Source organism: Protomyctophum parallelum, assembly GCF_964188405.1.
Source record: "Protomyctophum parallelum genome assembly, chromosome: 16".
NCBI lineage: Eukaryota > Metazoa > Chordata > Actinopteri > Myctophiformes > Myctophidae > Protomyctophum > Protomyctophum parallelum.
This window is the reverse complement of record NC_139711.1, coordinates 33,308,455-33,319,950: the sequence shown is the minus strand read 5'-3', so window position 1 is coordinate 33,319,950 and position 11,496 is coordinate 33,308,455. Positions and strand designations below refer to the sequence as shown.

Genomic DNA, 11,496 nt, shown 5'->3' with positions numbered 1-11,496 from the left:
ACAATGAGACATGAACCATTAGACATACTGACTTAAAATAAATGTCTTGGATTGAAAGACAAGTGTGATGCAATAGCGTAACTTCATATCATAATTTTTGGTGGTATGAAGTATTTTTAATGGGTCCATTTTAAGGGTCCATACTACCAAACTACTCGAGTTTGCAGTTCAGGAGTTCTTCGGGGGGTGTAGATAGCGTTGTGTGTTCCTTTCTCTTTGCCACCTTTGGCGGATTGAAACAGCGGGACAGACTGTCCATCATATTGTCATGCAAAGTGATCCAGGGCCAGCCTGCTCCTCTCCACTCTGTGTCTCCCAAGAGGGAGGCTCGAGTTTGCCTGCTGGATTCAACCTGCTGTCTGGGGCTCAAAATAGCATTTCAGGAGACTAGTGAAATGTAAGCAAAGGAGACGCTCCTCTGACTGACACTTAAGATTCCTTTCTCCCCGAATCCTCTCCCTTGTCTATCCTTCACTGGCAAGTTTCAACTGACAAAGCCATGCAAAGGCAGGTAACTCGCAGTTATGGGGAAGTTATGTCACCTTAGGTGACAAGCATTGAATGGCATTGAAGTTTGATCCAAAATGTGTTGGAATGCCCCTTCCATTGTGTAATGTAAAATTTCCTGAAATCAGCAGAAAAAATAACAAATTTTTGTGTTTGTGGCAAACCTTTCACATTCAAATATTATATTTTGATTGCAAAGGTGCCATTTTCCATTCCATAACTTCACAGAAAATTATTGTTGTCACTTGTGAGTGTGTGTGTGTGTGTGTGTGTGTGTGTGTGTGTGTGTGTGTGTGTGTGTGTGTGTGTGTGTGTGTGTGTGTGTGTGTGTGTGTGTGTGTGTGTGTGTGTGTGTGTGTGTGTGTGTGTGTGTGTGTGTGTGTGTGTGTGTGTGTGTGAGCGAGCGAGCGAGCGTGTGTGTGTGTGTGTGTGTGTGTGTATGTGTGCGTGTATATGTGAGAGAGAGAGAGAGAGAGAGAGAGAGAGAATCTAGATCATGCTTTGATCTTTTATTCACTACAGTGGATCACACTACATTTAAGTATGTAATCTAAACTCCATGATGTGGTAGCTCAGGCTTGGTAGGCTGTGCACTCATCAGGGTATAGTAATTGCTGTGTCCTCTCAGAAAGATTCACACTTCAAAGTTAACTGTGCCACAGTGACTTATGGCTATGTATTATCAATATTTTGACAAGTGTGGATTGAGTAACCCTCACTCTGATCAATGTCAGCCATGCTTTTCTGTCCAACTCTCCCATAATGAGTCTCATGTGACTCCATTTAAGATATTTGTGAATATATGTGGGTGGCTTGCAGTTGTTGATTCAAAACAAATTGAATGTATTACTTACTGTATAACTGAATTCCCTTTGGTCAGTAGACTGAGCGTCTCTATGACAATGAATGTTGGTTTGCCTCATAAGGCTTCCCTATGTGATACATTTTCGGATTCTCACATACATTATATTGTATTAAATGGATTTACATTTAATAAAGTAGGAAATATTGTAATTCCTAAATATCTACTGGTATTCGGGTTCCCAGCTTGTTGCCCAGTGTTATGGATGTTTGCTTCATCAGCACCAGCTGAGTATCATTGTGTGATGGATGTCACATCTTTGCCACACTATGAAGAAAATAGACTTCATTTCATGACGGCTGTGTTATGAATGCAAACCAATATATCAACCTGTATATCAGGCAACACCATAACACTAACTAACACTCAGGAGGGTTGAAAGCGTTGACCTAAACACACAGTGGGAAATAAGAAATGAAACTATATTAGTATTTGAATATATTGAGGCCACATGCTGTACTCATGGGAAGGCAGTTATTATTACAAACAGTAAACATTGCACTGCATTGGTGGCAACGTGGCATTACTCATTACCTTGTCATAGCAAAGAGAGGACTACAGACATGCTCCAATGCTTCCCCTGATGCCTCACTGATCAGAGAGAAATTGGTTCCCTAACGAGACTGGCTGAAAAACATATAACAAGTGTAATGTGTGTGCGTGCAATATGCGTAGGTAGGTAAGGTATACAGTAGGTAGGTAGTACAAACAATTAGCCTAAAGCATTTGGGTTGATGCCAATATCATATTACTTATTAATAACATTACTCTCAATGAGGAACTGCCCCGGTAGTAACCATAGAATTTCCAGACCGTATGGCAGTCCTATTGACTGAGGATCTCAGTTCGCAGCCCTTCTGTGGACCATCGAAGGTCACTGTTTTCCACTCTGTGTTTTGGCTTCTTTTGTGATAACTCCAGCGTCCCCTCAGCTGGAAATAATACCACATCACCGCAGCAACTGTGTTTGGTGGCAAGGATTCTTCCATGTTTGACATGGTGAGCTCTGGCAGCAGCAAGGTCGCTCACAATGAAAAATCAGTGCAAGCTTATCATCCCCCCGTCTTTGTTTGTATCACCCTCTCACCCAGGACAAATGAAGGCTGGGTATATGATATATAATTGTGTGTGTGTTTGTGCGTGTGCGTGTGCATGTGTGTGCGTGTGTGTGTGTGTGTGCATGCGTGCGCGTGCATGCTTGCGTGCGTGCGTTGACTTTCGTCGACAGATTTCTAATGTTGTTCTTTTACCATAGTGTACCATGTGTGCATAACATAAGATCTGCATTAAACACAAACCTAAAAGAGATGTTTTACTGTACAACAGAAATTGCAGCCTTTTTAGTACTAAGCTGTTATTTTTTGTGGTTCAAAAATCATAATTATTTTATTATTAACAACTAAACATGTCAACATCATAAGCCTTTGTTTGCAACAACAGACATTATTTTATTTATTTATCTATTGGAAATGTGCGATGGGAACCAATGATGGTAACTTCTGGGTTGGCCTCCTAGGCCCTACACCAATACTGTATCATTCTTCCAGCCTATATTTATCCTGGGTGAGAGGAGTGAAAAAAGGAAGAATGTTGACTGATAACCTCTTGTTGATAACCGATAACCCCAAGGGGGTGATATGGTGACCAAACCAACAAAATGGCCACTGAACTGACCTCATTGAAAGCAAATTATCATCTGGGAATGTATGGTGTATATACAGTACATAATGTATTTTGGTGTGTGCACCCTTGGCATTGTGGTGTAGACAGTAATATTAGTTAGACGTGTTGTGTTATGACAAGCGCAAACTAACAAGCTTACCGATGAAATGGTAAACTACCAAGTTGCCTAATTAACTAACTAAGTGACAACAGTCAGCAGTTCTAGTGCTAGTATATTAAAACAGCAGGGAAGGCCTTGCCTTTTATTAAGCCATCCCTAATTCTCTCTCAATGACCTACTTGGGGTTTGGCAACTGTGGGTTTTTGCCCCTGAGCAAGCTTTTTCTGCATATAAAGCTGTTGGATATTTTGGGGAACTATAGCATCAAGCAAACTGGCATCCAACACGAAAACCGTGATTAATGAATAATGTCAGATGGTACTGAACCCATCGGCATTTCTTTTGTTCCGCTTTGGGTTTCTTAAGAGGGATCACTCAGTAAACTGTGTGCTGACGTTGTCAGTCTGTTGCAGTCAGTTATGATGATGTAATGTGTGACTCGTGTGACGGATGGCTTCATACACAGTAATTGATTTCATAATGTTTTCTTTTCACACAGAGTTGTGCTAAACAGTTCTGATCAAACTATGTGTGTTTGCATATGATGCTCATGAAGATATTTGAGCGCTCAATTGTTTACATTCAGGGTAAATGAGGCACACCATTAATAGTCGCTGTCAATTGCAGTGTGTGTGTGTGTGTGTGTGTGTGTGTGTGTGTGTGTGTGTGTGTGTGTGTGTGTGTGTGTGTGTGTGTGTGTGCTTGTGCGTGCATGTGTTCATCGTAAGAAACATTAGTGTGAACATTGTGTGTATTGCTTCAACCCCCTCCATTTTCAACTGAAATCTTGGTGACCTGCACATTGTGGAGACATTGCAGCACCATCATTACTCACTGGTGGATAAACAGAGTTATTTCTCCCCTTGCAGTACACAATAGGTTGTCACTTGTTCAAAACGCTGAAAAATATGTCTGGATCACAAAGGTGATTTGTGCGTTGCAATTTGAACCCAGTTTAAAGTTTTTGTTGTCGTGGCAATTTCAACGCAAGAGCGAACGCAAAAGCAACCACCCACATACAGTACAGTATGTTCCAAATGTTCCAATATGAAATGTTTCATTTACCACCATAGAATTAGATTGATGGAATATGTGAACTACTAACCTTTTACGTGTCTGCTTGCTCAATGGATGTCATCAAAGGTTAATTGTGTAAAACTGCCGTTAATTTGCTCTCAAAGACACGGGAAGGATGTGGGCTCAGAGCTAGTTAGGATGAAAAGGTCAAGTTCACAACTCTCCATTAGGGAATTACTAATTACAATAGAACTTATGCCATGTAATTCTGTGTATTGACATTGCCACCCCTTCTCTCTCTCTCTCTCTCTCTCTCTCTCTCTCCTCTCTCTCTGTCTCTCTCTCTGTCTATCTCTGTTGATACAGAATTTCTGCCATAGAATTGAAGCTCCCACCCGTTCCTGATGATGGACTTAGTAAGTCAGGCTCAGGTGTTGGTGGCCTTGCTCACCTGTCTGGTCTTGCTATGCCAGGCCCAGGAGAGGGACTACACAGTGAAGGAGGAACAGCCGGAGAATGTCCGCATCGGGAACCTGCGCAAGGATCTGGACCTCAATCTGGACCCTGCCGTCAGACTGTCCTCGCCACTGCAGTTCAAGCCTGTGTACAAGACGGGTGACGTGCCTTTGGTGCGAGTGGAGGCAAACACAGGGGAGATCTTCACCACCAATCACCGCATTGACCGCGAGAAGCTGTGCTCGGGGGTGTTTGCGGAGAAGCGCTGCTACTACGAAATAGAGGTGGCTGTGCTGCCCGACGAAATCTTCAGATTGGTCAAGATCCGATTCCTGATCGAGGACGTCAATGACAATGCACCCCTGTTCCAGTCCACTGTCATCAACATCTCTATCCCTGAGAACACAGCCATCAACACCCGCTACCCTGTGCCCTCAGCATTTGACCCAGATGTAGGGATCAATGGCATCCAGCATTATGAACTGGTCAAGGTGAGGATGACTGTTTTTCTTCTTGAAATGAGATGGATGTGAATGTGAAGGGGAAACGTTTTTGTATTCTCTTGAGGATGTCTATGCATGATGGAATGGCCTACACATAGTAAGTTTAAGTTAAAAGCGATTACGCCACTATTGTCTCACACCCAGTTCATTTTTGTTTTCAATGAGTACCTTGCATCACATCTGATAAAAAATTTGACCCGTCTCAGCTTCACACATTTCATATCTTTAAAATAAAATCACACCCGTACTTCACACACGTGTGATGTGAGGGGTGCTCTTATCATCATACATCATCTCATTCTGGCCAATCTCAATTTGCGTAATCACTTTTGTCATTTACACAATGTTTGTGTTTACACAAACACTCAAAGCTGGACATATCAAAAATATGTTCAATGACCTCCTATATCTACAGTACAAGAGGGATTGGGCAAATCTGCTGTTGGTTACACAGATTTGAAAATATTACCATTTTCTATTTCATAAGCCAGTACAGTAAACTGCAATAATGCATGTTCCATGTTTTATGCGAGCCATTAAGATTTCCATATGCTTTATTTCATTATCAGAGTAGGCCATAAAGAGGGGTAAGTTTTGCCATGTAGTGTAACGAATAACAGGAGAACAGTCCGAAGGAAACTGCAGACACAGCGACTACATCCAATTTCCGGCAACAGGTTAGATGTGGTGAGCATAGTAGATTAAAGCTAGAAAGGAGGAATGCAGTGCATTATGCTAATCGGTGTCTCATGCAGAACTTGGAACGCTTTTCTTCATCATCTAATTGATGCTCTATTAAACTAGCGTTATATTCTATTTTGCCTAATGAAGTTAGGCCTAAAACTAGAAAAGTAGGATAATATCATGCGTTCTTCATTTACAGTCTAGACAACACTCAATTCTGTCTGGCTCGATGAATATAGATGATGAGCCTTTATACTGTATAAATGAAGTGTAATTTAATAGAGAGATGTGAGTACTTCAGAGGAACACCTAAATATATTAAATAGAGAAAGGTTACTGGGCATTTGGAGAAAACATTTACGCTGAGAGGTATCTAAAAGGTTGTTTCTGAATATATTATGTGAGTTTTATTCTTTAAACCAGGCTGTGAGCAGTAAATCACAAGTCAATCTCGGAGCCTCAGATGAAGTTAGAACTGGCTTAGAATGAACAGAATCGCCGCTGACCGTGTCTGCCTTGAATACCAATTTGCATTTTTAAAGAGTCTCTCCACTGCCAAGGCCTCTCCAGTGCAATGTCCTGAATTGTTCATGCCTGGAAAATCACCAACCAAATGTTCTGCTCATTACAATGATCATCTGCAATCATTTGCTTTGCCCTTTTCACAATGCGACGCTTTCTCAAACCCCTCGCCTATGGCGGAGGTTTTTATTAAAGAAAATGTGTTGCTGAAAATGCATTTTTTCCTTTTCTTTATTTACCCAGGGTAGTAGCCGAGCACAAGTGCATATTTTCAGAAACGCTCTGCAACTAGAAACACAGACAGACACACATTAAAACCTGGGAGCTGACCAGTTCAACCACAGTCTTACTGTTAGCCACTGTTGAGCAGCTCCACTGGAGCATTTGGGGGTACCTTGCTCAAGGGCACTTGAATGGTGTTGGGGGAGTGATTTTCCTGCCAGTCCGGGGAATGAAACCGCCAACCTTCTGGCAACAAGGATGCTCTTTTACAGCTGGCACTGTATCCCTGATTCAGTCCTACTTTTGTTTTACAGTTCTGCACTTTTTTCCCCATCACCCATCATTTACATGTCTAGCCGGTCACTTAAAATGCATGGAGAGGCACTGCAGGACATTTTTTTCTTTTCTACACTTTAGTGTAACATAGAAAAGAGTATGGAAGAGTTTGCAAGCCTTTCCTAGAATAGCTCCTGGCGCCAAGCCTCCCATTGGACTATCTTTGTATGGTCCCCAGAGATTTGTCTTCAAGGCTCCCTGAGAATAATAGTTATCCCAATGTTCTCGTGTTGTTCAGGACATGATGCTGGAATAGCTACCACTGTGTGGCACAGTGAGGCATGCTTACTGAAACAGCCTCCCGCTCTACATGTAGCCCACTTCAGCCGCCACCATAAAGAACGGATGAATGAGACATGGTAGTCTCTTTGCCTTGTGCACACGTTTATTATATCTTTCCATAGCAAAAAGGGGACAATTCTTAGTAAGCCCACACGGCTTTCCAGCAGCACACGTAATGCTTTGTAATTGCAGCCTGTGTGAAATTCTGCCATTAGCATTGGCAGCAAGCTGTGTTACTTCCCCTGAACTGCAGCAAAGGCGTGTGTCCTAAGAAACGGTGAAGGTCAGAGAAAGTAATACCATGCATGGATGGAGGAGGATCCTCCATGAAAGCAGATTTGATCACTTTGAGTATTCACAGGGAAACTCATACATCTACAAGCTCACAGCTCTTAGCAACAGAACACTTTGTGAGCTTGTAGATCTGCTATTTCTGCTGAATGTTTGCCCCAGAATAAAGACAATAATTGCTTAACCTGGATGGCCTTATTTTGGTTCAGGGGGTTGGTTGGAGCAGGTACTCTTAGCATTGCAACTGGGTTGAAATGTGAAATGTTGCTGAAATGTGTTTAAGTTGCTGGAGTGGATTCTTTGTTTAATAGTTTTTCAAGTGTGCACAACAGTAATTTCATTTCTATTCCATTGCGAGCCATGCATGATTTGATACGAAAGGCATTTGTGCAACCTCGGCTAATAGCCAACATTGGGATCCTATATTTTTATAGATGCAGTGAAGTGCTGCCTATATAGGCTGAATGGGTTGACTTTCAGGCACACACTGACTTGCTGTCAATGATTTCCAGTTTTCATTTGAATTTCATTTTGAGTCATCATCCTCCATGAGCTGTTGACAAAAAGAAACAAACAATACCCTGCTGCTTCTTTTGTTTTAACTATATGCATCAGATCAGATCATGACCAGGGACAAGACTAAAAGAGGGATAGGGGAAACGTAAGAGGGAGAAATGAGAGAGAGGCATGGATGAAAGAGGGAGAGAGGGGGAGAGGGACAAAGAGAGTTTCTATCAGCATTATAAAGAGGTGCTATAGCTTGTGATGAATAGCCCTCCCCAGTTGGCCCCATCCATGGGCATCACCGTGACTAGAGTCTCCCTGATATATTCACAGCCCAATCTCAGTCTCCTCTGAGTTTTAATAAGGTCATCAACTTGACTGAAAGATGCATCCACTGATAATCTAGCCCAGTCAGAATGGCTGCAGAAGGGGATTCAAATTCATCCTCCCTTCATCGTTAGCCCCCTTTCCCTTTGTCAGCAGTCCCCAGTCATTTTCATTTAAATTGGGCAACTTTGATTTGATTGTGTGCTGCACTCATTCCGAATATATGTACGACACTGATTCCCTTGTCTGATCGATATGAAAGCCTGTGGCCTTGTAGTGTGGAATCAAAACTGTATAATCGAAGTTCAGGAGGTTGCATGCATGTGAGGCAATAGAATCAACCATGTTAATCCGGATTCATTAGTTGCGTGCCGGTGTCATGCAGATCTACAAGTTCACCACGTGCCACAATGCGTTGTGAGCTTGTAGATCGGCTAATTTCGGTGTTCAATAACACCTCGCACAAGTAAGTATATCAAGGCCTGTCAGATGTGCTCACATAGACATTCAGGCAGATGTTCCTCACTGAACCTTAAGCCCTAACCACACCAAAGGGTCAAGATGGTTTTAGCGTTGTCTCTGCGGTGTGATATGTCTTGTTGCACGTTGACCCACGTTGACCCACGTTGACCCTAGTGATTCAACGCATGGAATTCAATGGCCCAAACCACACCAAAGGGTCAAGACGGTTATAGTGTTGTCCCTGCGGTGTGATATGTCTTGTTGCACGTTGACCCACGTTGACCCTAGTGATTCAACGCATGGAATTCAATGGCCCAAACCACACCAAAGGGTCAAGACGGTTTTAGCGTTAACTCCTTGCAACCGTTTGGATCCAAGGAGTTGCATGGTGACCCTTTGGTGTGGTTAGGGCTTTAGGGTTACCATTGTCATTCATGCATACTATCTACAAGTAAGACGCGCAAACGCGTGAAGCGAACGCAGCTCGTGTGTGTGTGGTTGTGTGTGTGTGTGCTACAGCTGCGCCCTGTGTGTGTGTGTGTGTGTGTGTGTGTGTGTGTGCTTGCGTGCGTGCGTGCGTGCGTGCCACAGCTGCGCCCTCTGGTGGCGGGCCGGTGGTGTAACAGCGTGACAGTAACAGCGTGACACACACACACACAGACACTCAGCCCCTGCTGTCATAGTAAGTGGCTCACTGCGTTCGCAACTACAGCCATGTTTGTTGATTAGGGTACATGTCATTTACTCAGACTTCGCAGTTGCAAGACGCTCTGGATAAGATCGTCTGCTAAATGCCTAAATTGTGATTGTAATTGTAGGCATTTAGCAGAGTGGGGTTTTTTTCAGTGCCTCCGCTCCAATACGCAGCTATGTGTGTCTGTCTGTATGTCTGTATGTCTGAGCACGGAAAGCTGCAACGCCTAAAGTGGCCAGTAGAGTACAGCACAGAGTACACTACAGTATGAGCCCTGGGCCGTTCCTGGGGGTCTGGATGTTCCGGGGACCCCCGCACAGTACACTACAATACAGTACAGTACAGAGCACAGTAGAGTACAGTAACTATAACAATAAATGTATAGTTGCCCCGTTCAGTTCACACAGGTGTGATTTTTGTCTTATCATCATAACCCAACAGACTGAGAGATAGGTCTATGAAGCATATTGAAATGCGCTGAGTGCAGTCTCTGTCTTCAGTTGCATGTGAAACCAAAGACAAAACCATAGCAGAACTGCCATCTCATAAATCACCATGCAGGCATGCAGCATTGCTTTTGACACATTGGCCTGCCTTGACATATCACTATCAACAGTGTGTTCATGTACTGTACTAATATTGTATGTGCCAATAAATTGAGCCTTATCCATGACCTACATGACATACAATGACCTGTACAGTTGTGGTTACTGATACTATACTGAAATTGTCGGATAGGGTCTAGGCATGACAAGGGAAGTTAATTTGTTTGGCACATATCATACACAAAGGCTATTCAAAATGCTTGGACATAAGGCGTGGAAAAAACAATATAGAATAAATAAAACAGCTGGAAATTAGTGCAGTTATGGTTTTATTTATTCGCATATTATCAGTTGTAAGAGTATAGAAGGAATGAATGCATGGTGACACATGCATGCACGCTGCACAATTTGTCCATAAGACATATCTGCATCTCCTCATATGCATATGACTTTCCTGGTTATCCTTTCACAATTTCCCTCTGGCCAGAAAGATCACAAAATAACCTTTGAATGATCAATCCAGCAGCGTTGGCTGCATTAAGTAGTTCTGTCAATCACTAACATAGTGACAACATTCCCCCGGCAAGCAATTTTCGAGAGTACACAATGATTTACATGCTGCCGCCGCACATTTCCTTCTGTCTGCTACAACAGTATATCGGCACCAGAGCGATGCTGATTTTTAAAACCTACTGGGGAGACTTGTGCAGCAATTTGGTCCAAATGTTCCTTCTCTTCCCCTCCTCGCACAGTGCGAATGTATGTACGGTATCTTAATCTCATTTGATAGCTGTGCCTAGACAGAGTAATCTCCTACAACATTATGTGCAGCATGAAGCTTATCTCTTTAAAGAGGATGCTTTTTCTTGTTTTAGCATGAAACTGCTTCTGACTGAAAGAGCTTCAAAGGGCTTCTTTGTTTCATAATGTGCATGCAGCTCATTCATGGGCTTGATCTTCTTATTTCCTTCCCCTTCTCTTTCGCACTCTCTCTCTCTCTCTCTCTCTCTCTCTCTCTGTGTGTCTCTCTCTTGCGCACGCACGCACACACGCACACACACACACACACACACACACACACACACACACACACACACACACACACACACACACACACACACACACACACACACACACACACACACACACACACACACACACACACACACACACACACACAGGGTGGTAGAGCTACACTCTATACCAACCCCATTCTACATTTCGTTCTTGCTCCTTTCTCTCTAATTTGGAAGAATGGATGGATCCCTACCACATACTGCATCTGAAATCATAAAAGTGCTAGTTTTTAAAGGGAAAGGCAATTACTGGGAATAGTACGTGCCAGTTTCTCATGGGGATTACATATGCATTTGTTTTCATTTTCCTCAGGCTTTACTTTTGCCCAGATTTAGTTTTTCCAGGATGAAACGCCTTTTCCTAATGTGCAATCATTATTATTTTTAACTCCCAATCTTTAATCTGTGGTCGAGCCTCACAGT

At 42.8% G+C, this 11,496-nt stretch overlaps 1 protein-coding gene across 3 annotated transcripts in view; it reads left to right on the top strand.

The window, feature by feature from the left end:
* Positions 1 to 4,576: 4,576 nt before the first annotated feature.
* pcdh11 (protocadherin 11) overlaps positions 4,577 to 11,496 on the top strand; it is a gene marked incomplete at both ends in the record, with an annotated part of 161,994 nt that continues 155,074 nt past the window's right edge. For all 3 annotated transcript variants that reach the window (XM_083785335.1, XM_083785334.1, XM_083785333.1), the window contains one exon: positions 4,577 to 5,116. In XM_083785335.1, coding sequence (XP_083641461.1) covers positions 4,577 to 5,116 — 540 coding nt within the window. The remainder of the gene's footprint in view (positions 5,117 to 11,496) is intronic.